Genomic DNA, 15,447 nt, shown 5'->3' on the forward strand with positions numbered 1-15,447 from the left:
ATTCGTTTTGCGTGGCACACTGACATCTTGTGGTGACTTAAGGACCACTTCGATTCACCAACAGTTAGCGAGAGGAGAGGGGTGCTCATGACACAAAATGTTCAAAAACAGGGAATGATTCCGTGTTTAGCCTTCCAATTAAATTAAAGCGATGGTAAACAAGGCCATTACAAATAACTCCCCCCCCGAAGGAAAAACTCAGCGCTTGACAGAAAAACAAGGCAGATGACAGCATAGTCTTTTGCATTTGCATTTATTCATTCAACAGATGCTCATTTAGCAGATGTTTCCCTCCAGAACCATTTCATTTAAATTAATGAAAATGGAGACAGATTTAGTTAGTTACAAGGTAAACACAGTATATATTTTATTTATATTTTAATATCACTATAAAGACAACTCATAAAATGTACTATTAGCACAAAAATAACTCTTCAAGTGCTTTAGGCATGTACTAAAGGGCGATGACAGTTAGCAGCTCCACTGTTTCACTCAAATGGCAGTAAGGAGAGGACTATCCATGTCCACGTCATGGTCCTTTCAACCCCCCTCTCTGAGGTAAAACCCCCATTGGCAAAGCGGTGGTCCTTCTTTAAGGCAACATGTGTAAGAGAACAGTATATCAGGTATCAGGGTCACAATCCTTATTGGCATCTCTCAAGGGTGCAAAACTCATACTCCTTGAACTCCGATTGGATGGATGCTACCTTGAGACGGTTGAGCTGGACTGTGATTGGCTAGAGGAGGTGGTGGCAGCACTGAGCTGGGAGAAGCCACTGTGACTAGACTCAAGACTGGTCATAGAGCCCCTGGATGGATGGACAGACAGACAGACAGACAGACAGACAGACAGACAGACAGACAGACAGGCAGGCAAAAACATGTTTAAAAGTAGATCAATAACACTCATTCTTTAGAAGACAATCTATCCTCCAATCCACCTTTAACTGTCATCCAACACATTGTTTCATACAGATGCAGAGGACAAGAGAGGAGGGGTGGGGACTGGTGTGTCAACTGACCTGAAGTCGTGGGAGCCCAGCACCTCGGTGTAATACATGACCTTACACTTGTGAGAGGAGACCTGCAGGGAGGCCAAGACGTCGTCTACTCCTGGCAGGCTGGACGCAGAGCAGGCTGGGATGCTGTGGTACCTCCACTGGAGGATGTAGAACCCTGGCCACCGCGTCACATGGGAGCCCTGGAGGGGAGAGAGGGGGGTGGGTGGTCAGAGGGGAGCTGTGTTATGGGACAGATCAAAACTGCAAGGGAATGGTTAAAGAGAATACCTTTACAGTCATTAGTAAGCATATTTAGCCTAAAAAACAACAACTTTAGTATCAGTAATCGGTTAGATTTGAGTCGATACAACAGGTGGTGTTTGTGTTTTCAAACGTATTAATTTATATTTCATCTGGCCCAGGGGAGAACTAATAGCTGCGGTTGTAAAAATAGAATACTGTTTCGGCTGAACATATTCTCTAAAACCGTGGGAAATACAACCTAATGAATAGATTAATTCTACATCAGTAGCAATTCATCAAAACCAGTGGAGACATTGTCATACTGGTGTTGTATTTGAATGTAGTGTAGGTAAGTGGATGTTCAATGTATTTTCCCCTCCCTCTACCGCTCTCTGTGTACCTGGACACTCTCTCCCTCCTTGCAGATGAGGGCCGTCTCCACCATGCTGTAGTCCTGCCCCAGCACCCAACACCTGTCGATCATCTGCACGTTGTTGGTCGACGGGGACGTGATGCCGTGGGCCCCCAGCGTGTCCCTCTTGGGGGGCTGGGGAGCCCTCCTGGAGTGGTAGATGTTGAAGATCACGTCCCCTTTGCACACGTCAAAGTCCCAGGTGACCACCGAGGAGGCGTCCGTGATCTCGATCAGCAGCTGGAAGTGGATGTAGTAGTACAGGGTGAACACAGAGCTGCAGACACTACATCATTAAAAATGTGCAATCTGGAATTCAAAAACAACAACAACACTGTCTCCCCGCCACTTTTTTGGTAAACAGCTGAGGGATGGGGCTGGAGAAATGTAACAACTCTCAATTTCATAGACAATTCCATGAGATCAAAATGATAGTTTTAACCATGTTTTGAAACTATACAGTGTTTGTTTACAATTGCATTATTTACAAACAATGAAGTAAACCAAGCTTATACTTTGGGTTCTGATGGGGTAAGACTAACTAAGGTCACAAAGCATTTATAAGTTAAATCTTTAAGAATAAATGGCTATATATAATTCATTTAAAAGTCCACAAATGTATGTAGCAATCCCAGATTGCCCCTTGAATCATCTGAACAGGTTATTGGCTTGTTGCTGGTGGCAGTACTGCACTGATCCAGCAGGGGGCATCCTAACCCACTGTTTCAGCACAGTCAACTGAGAAGCTCACATGCAGACAAGTGCCAAGTTCCACTGCAATACTTCAACGTCAGGGTAGTGGCCAGAGACTTCTTTGGAATTGGACGACGGTGATAGTTTTACCTCATGTGGAGCTCCTTTGAAGACACTGGCACTCTTGTAGATGGCGTCAGTCCAGAGGCGCACCTCTTCACTCTCCAGCTCCTCTGCCGTCCTGTACAGAGACTTGGGGACCACGCCGCCCTCTGGGACCTCACACTGGAAAGGCAGGAATGTGGGGGGGGGGGGGAGACATGAGACAAGAGATGCAAGAAGCCCTCAGCTCTGTCAGCACAGATAGCCATGTTGGATCTTTGTCATCGCAATTGACATCCGCTCTTCTAAAGCCTAAGTTCTCTAAAAAGAGTCAGAACAAGATTACACGACACTTTAGCAGATAGAGAACTGATCTGCAGAATAGAGGGTTTCTGTATTCTGTGAACATTTATAGAAGATAATCTGCCAGACTCACCATGCAGTCCCCTCCCAGGAAATCAGGGATGACCTCCTTGTCGATGTAGTCCACCAGGCCTCCGGGCCCCTGGTAGTCGTTCCCGGCATAAATGAGGAACTTGTTCCGGGTGTTCTCATCGATGAACGGACTGACCTGGAATCAGAGCACAGAGACTCACTGTCATATCACGAGGTAATCCAGCACATCACAGTTAAGTCGAACTGCAATGCCAGTTGATGAAATTACTCACACATAATGAAACCTCCATATACGTACAGGGCTCCAAACTAAGTGAACGTTTTCATGTGATTTCCCATCTGCATGTCAGCCAGCACGTGATTTGGCCGCACCAACATTTTCTCACCATGAGTAGGCTAAATCATCTTAGAAATTAACTCGCCATTTGCATTCAGAGACTACTTGTGTGTGTGCTAAACATTCCTCTTCTCATTTCAAAAGGTCTTACTATTTACAGACACATACAGACACACATTACATGCTACATCGCCTATTCTTTGATAAGACAAAATATGATCATGACATCGCAATTCCATGCGAGGGAAGCACTTCCAGGCATCATGCACACTGACAGTACAGGCCAAGACATGTCATATAGATATCGAATGGAGAGAAAATAGTTAAGGATTGTCTACAGAAATTATAAGGCTTCATTCCCTATCCTTACAGAGTCTTTATTCCCCATCCTCACAGAGTTTTTAAATCTCTATTTGGCATCACAATTTAGGCCAAATCACTTTTGTTCCTCGTTTTTCAAAAATTGGACAGATGTGTTTCGCTTTGGCACTGTGCACAGTAGGGTTAGGGTTAGTGGCTGTGGCTTTTACTTCAGCGGACGAAAACGACCAGAGAATAACCGTGATTCTAAACATGACTTGTATAAATTGTGCGCATAGCATCACTCAAAGGCTATTAGAACAAAATGACAACGAGAGGGCTGAATGAATATCAAACATGTTTATTTACAATTTATTTTTACTCATACAGCAAAGTCAAATGGTCACAGTGAGTGAGTGAGTGAGAGAGAGAGTGAGAGAGTGTGACATGACTGGTGCTTACCAGTGTCCAGAGCACAGGGAAGACTCTGGGTGCTCTCAGTATGAGCAGGCGTCCCAGGGTCTCAGGGTAGTTGGCCTCCACCACCTCTATGATCCTCAACAGGGCTTTGACACCTGGTCTCCACAGATGACGCATGTTCAGAGCCTCCAGGTCCACCAGGCATGTCCAGCAGCTGGCGGGAACAGATGCGGGGGGATATTACATCACAGGCTCAGGACTGAGACAAGCACACAGCGTGAGGGGAATTCATAGTAAGTCTAACTGTAGGTACCTAATGGGTCGGCCGAAAACTCTGGTGTTGTCTTGACAACGCCTCAGACCCTCCTCGTTGATGGACAGCACCTGAAGGAGAGTCGGAAAGTGAGGGGTTTACATACATGTTCAACAAGGTGGGAATGTGGGGAATAGGTGTACAATATTTGTGTTCTTTCATGTGTGTGTGTGTGTGTGTGTGTGTGTGTGTCTTACTCACTTGTCTCAGTAGGGACTCCTCACCCAAGGCACGGACCAGACCCTTTGTGTCCATTTGTCCAAGTCGTAAAATATACAGAGGTCGCCCATCTACGACACACACAGATACAAAGACACACAAAATCATGAAAAACATTGTCAACTAGATGACCAGTGTAAATCAGGTTGACATGAGAGGTTTGTTATTTAAAAAGATGCCAAAATATTCATAGAGAACCTGAAACAGTTGCTTTTAGGTCACACCTACATTACATTCATCCATGATTAAAGTGGCAGTCATTTCATGTTAATGTCAGCTATTTATGGCCAGAAATTTATTTCTATGTGGGAGCTAGACTTCCTGGACTGAGGCCATTGAAGACTGATTGGGGGGGGGGGGGGATAAATAACTCCCTGTCTGACTCACTGACCAACCGTGAGGAGGGGGGTTTTCCTTGATGACTCACAGAAGTGACTTCTAGAGAACCAACGTGACACAATTGTTGAGATCACCTTCAGGTAAACATGTATTGTGTAGCACAGTGATACTCAACGCTGTTCTTGGAGAGCCACGATGGGTCCTGGTGTTTCGTCCTAGCCTAGCCTGGTGCTAATCACACCTGATTGAACGAAATCAACTGATCTTCACTGCTGAGTTGGGGGACAGAAGCCTGCAGTGCTGTGGCTCTCGAGGACCAGGAGTGAACACCACTGGTGTACAACACATATGAACAGTCAGGTGAGTCATTTTCAGCTCTCGACACAGTACATTTCTACCCTCAACGTTCTCGACGATTCACCTCCGCTGTGACATACGGCGCTGTGTGGTTGTGGTTCTCACCCCTGTCGTGGTGGTGCCAGCCCCCGGTGTAGTAGTCCTGCAGTAGCTGAGGGCGCTCCCACGAGTCCAACAAGAAGTCCACCTGGTGCTGCTTCCTCCAGGTGAGCGACTGGCAGAGGATCTCGCGGGCCTTCTCCAGGTTGAAGTCCCTGGCCCGGAGGAAGCGCAGGACGTGCTGGTCCTTGGGGATCTGTAAGCAGGGACAGGAGAAGCTGAAGAGGGGAATGGGAGATGGTGGAAATGTGTGTGTGTGTGTGTGTGTGAGAGGGAGCCTTGTGGGCGTATCGGTTGGGTTGTAAATGTGGTGAGCCTGCTTGTGCGGATGTTAGTTTCGTTTGTTGGTGGGTGAGTGGGTGGCTGTACACGTCTGTATATGAGTTTGACCTTTTGCAGCTGTGTGTGTGTGTATATGTGTGTGTGTGTGTGTGTGTGTGTCTCACCTTCCCCTTGTGGGTCTCCTGCAGCCACTGGCGCAGTCGGATCAGGCAGCTCTCCTGCAGAGGCGTCAGGTCTCCTAGGTAACGCCTGATGTAGTCTGCATCCAACTTGTCTGCAATCAGAATGCAACAACGTACAGTAAACTCCCACATTTCCCATCAGACTACTGCAAGACCAAAAACAGGATTGTCAGAGCCATTTGAATTGGATTCAATGGGATCCAGACATGGTAGCCATATTTGTGTGTGTGTGTGTAGTGTCTGGCACACTGACCATCTGGGGACCCAGCCGGTAGTTCTGTGGGGCTGCCAGTGTCCTTCCTGGAGTGGGTCTCCTTGGCGTTGGGCACGGGGATGGCTTTGGTCGTGGCGAGGGGCAGCTGGAGTCTGGCAGTGACGTCTGCTCTGGCGATGGGGTTGGGGGGAGCTGCGGTGGGGGTCCAGCGGGGTATGTGGGTCACCCCCTCCTCTTCCAGTTCCTTCAGGAAATACTCTATGATCTCTTTACCCTGAGGGGGGTGGGAGGAGGCATACAGGTAGCTACTATTGTACGAAAACACTGTGGATAAAACACTGCAAGTCTGTTTGCAGTGTACACACACTTACAATAGCACACACATCCACACCCACACTCACCCTCAGCTGAGCAGGATATATGACTAAGCCAGCAGATGAGAGGAGATGCTGGTTAATACACCAGTCTAACTGGATCGACAGATAGCACTGTGTCTACATGGGCAGGATTGATGACGATTATGACATATACAGCAGTATCTCACTCATATCCTTACGCCATACATACATACACACCCCCCCCCCCCCCCCCCCCCAAGATAGGCATACTGTGTGTACACACACACACACACACACACACACACACACCTTTTTAATACTGCTGGCATACTGCTTCATGGCTAGCTTTTCCGCTGTGCTCTCAAAGCCGAAGAAGGACTTGATATCCAGATTGGCCGTCTGCTCAAAACACGTCCACTCCTCGTTCTCTGGGTGAACCTTTGGACGGGGGAAAGACACAGCAACAGACTTCATAAACTCATTCAAATCGTAAAGGTGACAGCGAAGGACACATGGACCATTAACAGGACACCCCCCCCCCCCCCCATTGCAGCCTTGTCATTGGTCGCTCACCGAGTAGTTGCAGAGCTCGTGGACGATGACTCTGTTGGAGAAGGTCTCGTTTGTGACCTCGATGTGTAGCGTCCGTTCCCTGTGGTCCAGAGTGTTCTTCTGGACGAAGTACAAGTAGTCCACCCCCGCCAGCTGCAGACAGAGATGGCAGGCTCAACACTAGACAACTGGCACGCCACCAGAACATTCCTTATTTCCGAGAGTTTAGACAGTTTAGGGTCACTGACATTTCTCTTTGCAATTACTATAGTAGGTTCTTCAGGGGAGCCTGGTGGAGGTAGAAATCGGAGAGGACGGGCTCATTGAAATGCATGGAATGGAATGAAGAATGGTATTTAAAAAATAAAATAAAAAACGGGTTAGCCCTCATTCCATTCCATGCATTTTACAATGAGCCTGTCCTCCGATTTCTACCTCCACCAGCCTCCCCTGATGTAATTCCGATAATCAGAGAGTAAAACAGATAGAGTAGACATTCCGGTAAAAACACAATAAACAAAACCAACTCGATAAACAAGTCATAGATCTGCTAAGGGAGATGGGAACGGGAGCCACTATGTGTGACATGAACTGTTGGCCTTAGTGCTTAGCTGTGAAAAGTCAAAAGGTGAGGTCAAAGGTGAGGTCAGTACCCTTTTGAGCAGCCGAGGGGCGTCCACCTCCACTTTACAGCGTCTCTCGGTGACCACCGTGGCTCCATCCTCACTGTGACGCTCACTGAGCACCTCGCTGTCCACAAACACCGGGACCAGATGGCAACTAGGGAACCTCCGCACATAGGCCTTAATGGGGGGGTGGGGGGGGGGGAGAAAGAAAGAGACAATGGTTATGCATTGCTCCGTGATGCTGCAACCCATGACATAATCAAGGGTAAATAACACTTGTGACAGTCAGCACAGGTTTTTTCTGGGTCATGTACACAACACGATCATTCTGACCAATAAAGCTGTTGTTGACTCAGTGTAAACACATCTTAAAAGAAAGTTTATAGTTTAGGTTAAGTGCCCAGTCTCAAACCACAGCTCTAGGGCTCTTTTAAATCATGCTCTTCTCTTTGCATTTATGGCTCACATGACGGCCGGGGCAGTTAGCCAGGGGGCCTCCTGCTCTGTCAATATTTACACCTAACTCGGAGTCTGCGGTCTGGGGGCCTCCGGATGCCCTCACAGACAGAGGGCAAAGATCTCTAGTGAAATCACATCAGAGAGTTGAACCAGAGTCCGTCTCAAGTGCGCCAGTTATGTCATCCCGATTTGATAAGGTTTCTGCTGGCTCAGACCAGAAGTCCCTGGCTGGAATACATTTTGATTGGTTCGCAAAAAACAGGTTGATGAACTTCTGGCTCCTGAATGGCCTTGACAACGTACGCAGTAACATCGGTCAGTACTTCAGCAAAGGAAGTCGCCTGGACTTGACACCGACACACAAACGCACACATGCATGCCTGCTTGCCCGCCCCAACACACACACACACACACACACACACACACACACACACACACACACACACACACACACACACACACACACACACACACACACACACACACACACACACACACACACACACACACTCACACTCACAGCCATGTGTTAATGACATGTGTGGGTTCTACACACCACACTCCAGATTAGCACAAGAGTGCAAAGTGCCCAGCGATCTCCCACTGACAAACACAAACGCTTGCACACCCACCCACACACACACACGTCTAGTTTACATTTCAGTGCCAGCCTTCATCAAATAAAATCATAGCCGCTGTGTGCGGCTTTATCAATCCAGTGACAAGACCACACAGACGTTGTCCAGAGGGCACTGATAGAACGACCCCAGGATTTACAGTTGACTACACAGCAATACCTCCAGCTGCAAAGGAGGCAAAACAAATACCTTTCTATGATTGGGGCCATACTGGGCATACATCCCTCTCTCTCTCTCTCTCTCTCTCTTTCTCTAACCGAGCTAAACACAAAGGACGTATACAGTACATAAAACACGTGGGCTACAGTTGGATAGCCGCGGGTGCATTCATTGTCCATTGTGTAACAAAACAGTGGCTGCCTTTCAGACAACAAAACAGCCACTGAAATTCAGAGCCTTAAATGCATACTCCCGCTATTTAGGTCTCCATCTAGCCTCCAAAACAGAATATGTCCATTATTTGGTGTCTGACTTGTTGTTTAGAGTCCACCCATAGCTACAGTATAGACATGTTCGAATTGTGATGACACTGCAGTAGGGGTTCATTTCTGAACGCCATTGTAGTCACAACACAGTACAAAACCCCCCAGCTACCCGTTCTGCACGTCAAACTACGCTGCCTTTAAACATGAACAACAAATGTAGAAATATATATGTGTGTATATACACTCACTGAGCACTTTATTAGAAACACTATGCTAATACTGGGTAGGGCCTCCCTTTGCTCTCAAAACAGCCTCAATTCTTCGTGGCATTGATTCCACAAGATGTGGGAAACATTCCTTTGAGATTCTGGTCCATGATGACATGGTTGCATCATGCAATTCCTGCAGATTTTTCAGGTGCACTTTCAAGCTGTGAATCTCCCGTTCTACCACATCCCAAAGGTGTTCTATTGGATCCAGATCCAGTGACTGGGAAGGCCACTGAAGAACACTGAACTCATTGTCATGTTCATGAAACCAGTTTGAGACGACTTTTGCTTTGTGACATGGTGCGTTATCACGCTGGAAGTAGCCATTAAAAGATGGGTAAATTGTGGCCATGGAGGGATGCACATGGTCAGCAACAATACTTAAATAGGCTGTGGCATTCAAGCGATGAACACACACACAGGGAATTCATTAGGACATTCCACAAAGTGGGAAATATTGTAGTCAATGATGAACTGTCTACCAATAGGTTAGCCCAGTCCTACAGCAGAGAGAGGTCAGGAGTGACTCAGTCACAGCTGTCAGTCAGCCAAGACGAGAGTCAGCCACTCGGAGGACACCAGAGGGGGGATGGGTGGATGGGGGATGGGGGAAGTCTCTCAGTTTACTGTAATCTCGGCCGCATGTACAGTTTCACTGACTGTCAGACTGTTTCCAGCTAGCCCCACCACTTTGCAATCTAAAATACCTTTGCATATATGTCTTTTAATGACTCTATAAGTGGTTAAATGGTGGTATCTTAACAATGCTCGTATGTGGCAGACATTGCTGCAACTGGTTCAACAGGATTTTAGAGGAAAATTTTTAAAAAAAAAATGCATCACAAGGTTTCTTAACCAGGTTTGAGGACATTACATAAGTTTCCAGCTTAACAGATCACAAAGAGCAAGATACCACGTTAAAACAGAACAGAAACTATGAATGAGAAACCAGGGATCTGAATGTCGAGATAAGCCTCATATAAAAAAAAAAAATAATAATAAAAAAAGATTGATGAAAAAAATAAATTAAAAAAAACTACACAGAAATTGTTCTGAAATGACTGAGAAATCACTTGTATGCATTTCACGCCAAGGAATACACTCTCTAACCTTATTGATAAGGCTGTGGGGTGAACAGGTGGCGAGTTTGATAACCCTCTCACAACATGTTCTGTACTTTTCTGTACTGTGCTATTGCAGTGGTCCTATGAGCTCTATCAGGGGAGGCCAGCTGTGGCGGTCGCAGCCACAGAGGGGAACAGAACGCAGTGAGGGAGGTCCTAATGACACCCTGGGCCTAGTGCAGCCTATCAGACACAGCTAAGCAGGAAGCCACAGAACAGACTAGGCATAGGGGGGGAGGGGAGGGAGGGAGGGGAGGGAGAGGAGGGGGAGAGGAGAAGAGGGTGCTTTTGAACAACCACAACAACACTTCACAACTGATACCAGTCTATACCCTACCTACAAAACATTCATCTTTTCCGTTCTCTTTATCCAGTGCAGGAAAGAGGCACCGACAACAGGGTACTGTATGTCCCTGTCTCACAAGCCAAACCCATAAAAACTATTTCATGAAGAATAAACAACAATAGTACATCCATAATAGGTAACCTAGCTAGCCAGGCAGGTAGTAGCCACAACAGGCCATAGCATGCTCTGAACCCCATAGAGCATTAGAATAACTTGACAGATGACCCATATGGTAATGTACGTGGGGCAGCATCATGGTTATACATTGACTGTTCTTGGTGGCGGGGAGGGGTGTGTGTGGGGGGGGGGGTTTGACCTCCTGTAAGAATTGTACAGGAAGTACACACTGACTGTGCCCCGCTCAGACCCTGTGATCCTCATTTCACAGAAGTACAGTAGGATTACTGCTGACTACGAGCCAAAAAGTCATGAGACTTGTATTACACTGTTGTTTTTGTGTCTGTTTCTTTATGCCTTACGGCCACTATCCAGAATTACTGGCGTATCAATGTCGTTTCCTGTTTAGCGATGCCGTGTCGAGTGGGGACAGACATGACACAGCATGAAATTCTTGCGAAAATCCACAAGAATGTTGCCAGGCCAAATTCACTGGAACGGTACTTGGTTTTACATACAAGTTATTACTAGCAGGAAAGCCTATGTAATTACACTGTGACAGACTCATAACAGCATGCAGTTCATTCTTCACCCATCAAAAGTGGATAGGCAATGTTCTCACTAAAGAAAAATGCAAACATTACATAATATGAGAATGCATAGAAATCATGTGTATGAAAAGGCTTGGCTCCTTAGAAACCTTTGTTTCAGCTGCACAATAACACTGGCTGAGAGTCTGACTGGACATCTGTGTCAAATTTGCACAAGAGAACTCACAGCAACCTATCACAAACAACACCTAAATCTAGTTTCAGACACACAAACACACACCCCCGACACACACACACACTAAAACTCACCGCCATTATCAGTTCAAAGGGTGTTTTGTAGACCCTCACGGGTGACTGGTATTGCTGCACCATGATTGTAGTTCATCCACAGGTGCTCCTCTCTGTAAACCAGTCACAGACAAACCCTCAGTTAGAGATCTAATGACACAGCACAGAAGAATAGCAACAAACGACATGTCATCCACTGTGTCTGCAAAACACAAGTCCACATGTCATCATCTATTGAGCAAAGGTTAGAGGAAAGGGATCCAAGAGACAACAAAGAGAAATGCTGTTTCATCAGCTGCAATCAACATGGACAGCTGGGCTCATAATAGACTGTCCTCAGTGGAAATGCACTTAACCCGCTAGAGAAGCAATTTATCAACTCAATGATACGTATAGGCCAAGAACGTCATTTGAAATGGGATATGCTGTGCATGATGTGAACTTTTCTCAGTATCTTATTTATTCTTGCACTCCTCTTCAATCATAATAATCATTTTTTTATGCAATCCCAACACAGTTAACACAGGTGAGATATAGTACGTGGACAGTATGAGAAAGGTCAATTTTAGCAACTTGTCAACATCACCAATAATGTACAATTTACAGTTTAAAGTATTCAGGTGTTGATTGTGGCATTGGTCAAGGTGATATCTATCTATTATTTACATAAGAAATCTGATAAACATTGCCTACAACGCTTTTGCACTGACACGTTGACCACAAGTACAATTAAAGTCTAACTTTACTTCATCATCGGGAATCATAAAGATTGCCGGATATAATAAAGGCGCGTGTATTTTGGTCATATTTCTGCATGTTAAACCCACAGGGCATTCTTGACACAATCCGACCAGGAATTCATGGTCCCTTCGCTACTTTCTTCTAACGAAATTGCCTATTTTTGTCCACTACGACTAGGCCTTGAACCAGTACCCCCCCCAAAAAAAAATTGTTCCAAAAAAAATAACGCTAAAATGACCTTACCTTACCAGATCAATGTTCACTCTCGAAGACGGGCAAATAACGTTGATCACTGATCTCTCTCAATTATAGAAAGTCCATCCTGATGTCGCCCAGAAATAAGGAAAAAAACGGACTTCACATTCGAGTTTTGGCGAGTTGATGTGGCATGAAAAGACCAGCAGAGCGTTCTGCCGACTTCCACTGTCAAGTATTTCTAAAACTCCACCCCTTTTTTTCAGCGCAGCACATTTCGGAACATTTGGTTACGTATTCATGACACTCGTTTTGGAAAATGGCCAGTAGATGGAGCTAGAGATGTATGGACTTAGTGACTGCAGCATACATTTCACTGAGTGAATGAATCACCGACAGTTTGACAAGTGGACTAGTTTCCTTCAATGGATGACAGGAAAACATTAGACACAGCAAATTGACCTATGAGCAGACTACACTACTGAAGTCCTAATTCCAACCAGACTTGAATCAACTACCCATCTTTCACGTGTTAACCCAAGTATAGACAATCGAATTTCACCTCCATTTCAGCTTGGCACCGCTATTTTTCACTTGGATAGCCTTGATGATGACAACTAATTTCTTTTAAAAAAAATAAAGAAAAACCATTGAATGAGGAGGTGTGTCCAAACTTTTGACTGGTACTGTAGTCTTGGTCTCTCTATTAGGCTCACCTTGGCAGAACAATGATGTGAACACTGCCATATGTAACTACTAGGGATATGTGGCCGCTGCTTCAAGTACATTGCCACGTCACTGGACTGGGCCGACGCAGAATCGTACTGTATGACTCAGGGGGCGAACCTAGCCTCTGTGCACAGTCTGGCTGAACAGACTGCCATCAAAACCCTGATTAAGAGTCAGGACCCAGAGGATGGATAGACCTGCATCGGCCTGTCTGACACCCACAAAGAGGGCAGGTGGATGTGGTCTGATGGGTTCAATGTGGTCTTCACCCACTGGGAAGCAGGTCAGCCAGTTAATGCACACGGAGCTGTACACACAAACTACCCCTCTGTGAAGAGATGGAATGATCTGCCTTGTTCCGCTGTTTGGCGTTTTGTCTGCGCCATGCGTCTCGTCTACGCTTCTATAGAGAAGGACGAGGCTGTGTCTGAACCTGGCTGTCATGAATTCTTTAGTGAATTCACCTTGGTTTTCAATAATAAAGAAACCTCTTATCTTAAATAAAAATAAAAATTCAGTATTTGTGTTGAGGGGTTTTTAGCAAATGTAACATGTCTTGCAACATTGTATACAATGCCTTGATTACCATCACTGTAAAACAAAAACTAATCTCGGATAAAGTTTGTACCACAATGAGCTTTGTAAGTTTATTAATACCCTATTTTCATAATTCATTATAATGTGTTGATAATGTATGTAGATATTAAAACAATAAAATACAGGCTAGATAGTATGGATGTATTCATTCGCTTTGGAAAATGGCCACTAGATGGAGCTAGAGATTTATTACTTTGTTACTATATTATAAATGTTGCTTAGGAGTAGCCTACAAAGGAATCACCAGTGTTCATCACCTGTTTGACAGTGGACTAGTTTCCTTCAGTGGATTACAGGAAAACATTACACACAGCTCCTCAAATTTCAAATAGACCTATTAGCAGATTGCACCACTGAAGTCCTTATTCCAACCAGACCTGTAGACCTCCATTTCAGCTTGGCACCGCTATTTCAGCATCCCCATCACTTTCGATAGCATTGATGATGACAACTAGGGTATGCAACAGGGGTCAATTGTAACAGCCTGCTTTTCTCCCATCAGAAAACAAGCTAGAGAGGTGGAACTCACACAGCACATGGACAGTTTTCTCACTGCATAAAACAATTCAAATTCAGTCAAATATCTCACCTCAACTGCAGGTTATACTGGGAAAATTCATTTTTGAGGGGTAAATATAACATTTCCCACTGCCTGTATGTGTTTCCAGAGCTTTAATATCCACAAATCCAAACCAATATTTGATCACTGTTATATTGAGTAAACACTGACATGATTGTTGTGTCAATGTTTTTGTGTCTTGCTAACACACGAGGTTTAGTCATGGCTATTTAGGTCAGGGGTTTTTGTAAAACAATGTTACATTTCCCCTATATGCATAGCAGCTATAATATGAATACTAGTTATTTTAACTTTGAGATATACAAAAGACTATCTTGTGATAGCCTTAGTGATTGCAGAGTGAAAATCAAGTTGCAAATGGGTATGGTCTGAGTAGCATCAGTTGCCCTTTTGACATAGAGACCATTACAGAGCTGTAAGATGTCTCGAGTGAAACTAATTCAATGTCTCTACGTGTTTCTTCACTGGAAACACGTAGAACACGTAGAACTGTACCCTCTACCACCCTCTGTCCTTAAGTGAATTAAGTGTCCTTGGTTTTCAATAATAAAGAAACTTCTTAGTGAAAGAATAAAAAGTCACTGTTTCTCCTGATTTGAATCACATTATACTAAGAACAAGTGCATTGGCTGTAGAAAGTCAAGGTTGTAAAACAATGTTTCATGAACATATCACAGTGCTGTCAAAGAAGTTCTTGCTGTAGCTCCGGGATATAGTGGGCTTCACTCCAGCATCTACCAGGCTACAGCTGAGTCTGCGGTGCCTCTCTCTGGTCTCCCCCGGGCCCAGCCTGGCCCCCTCCGTACCAAGCCTTCAGATACAGCATTTGGAGGGGCGGTTCAAAGCTGCTGCATCAAACATGATCTAGCAAGGCAGATAAAAAAGTTTGAATAGAGCAAGGGACAGACAGGGAAGGGTTTAAACAGTTAGAGACTCTCTCAGCAAAAAGTGCCCTCTCAAAGA

The 15,447-nt window shown here is 45.2% G+C and overlaps 1 protein-coding gene across 2 annotated transcripts; it reads right to left on the bottom strand.

Annotated features, from left to right (window-relative positions):
* Positions 1-242: 242 nt before the first annotated feature.
* On the bottom strand, positions 243-12,778 carry sec14l1 (SEC14-like lipid binding 1). 2 transcript variants are annotated; one of them, XM_083677847.1, is made up of 16 exons: positions 12,632-12,778; positions 11,664-11,755; positions 7,453-7,602; positions 6,821-6,952; positions 6,557-6,685; positions 5,949-6,183; positions 5,678-5,787; positions 5,238-5,427; positions 4,419-4,507; positions 4,218-4,288; positions 3,947-4,118; positions 2,888-3,022; positions 2,500-2,634; positions 1,645-1,896; positions 1,023-1,201; positions 243-809 (listed from the first exon to the last, which is right to left on the bottom strand). In XM_083677847.1, the coding sequence occupies exons 2-16, from the start codon at positions 11,724-11,726 to the stop codon at positions 704-706; spliced, it is 2,148 nt and encodes a 715-aa protein (XP_083533973.1). In that variant the 5' UTR covers positions 11,727-11,755; positions 12,632-12,778; the 3' UTR covers positions 243-703. The 2 variants fall into 2 exon arrangements, with proteins under 2 accessions (XP_083533973.1, XP_083533972.1); XM_083677846.1 differs by having other exon boundaries at positions 12,627-12,778.
* Between the last annotated feature and the right edge of the window lie 2,669 nt (positions 12,779-15,447).

Source organism: Argentina silus, assembly GCF_951799395.1.
Source record: "Argentina silus genome assembly, chromosome: 9".
NCBI lineage: Eukaryota > Metazoa > Chordata > Actinopteri > Argentiniformes > Argentinidae > Argentina > Argentina silus.

Coding starts and splice junctions, on each gene's coding strand:
- sec14l1 (XM_083677847.1), bottom strand. CDS start 11,726: ATGGTGCAGCAATACCAGTCACCCGTGAGGGTCTACAAAACACCCTTT. Junction 6,184..6,556: donor ATGCCAGCAGTATTAAAAAG/GTGTGTGTGTGT, acceptor CACCCCCCTCAG/GGTAAAGAGATCATAGAGTA. Junction 1,897..2,499: donor TCAAAGGAGCTCCACATGAG/GTAAAACTATCA, acceptor ATCCACTTCCAG/CTGCTGATCGAGATCACGGA.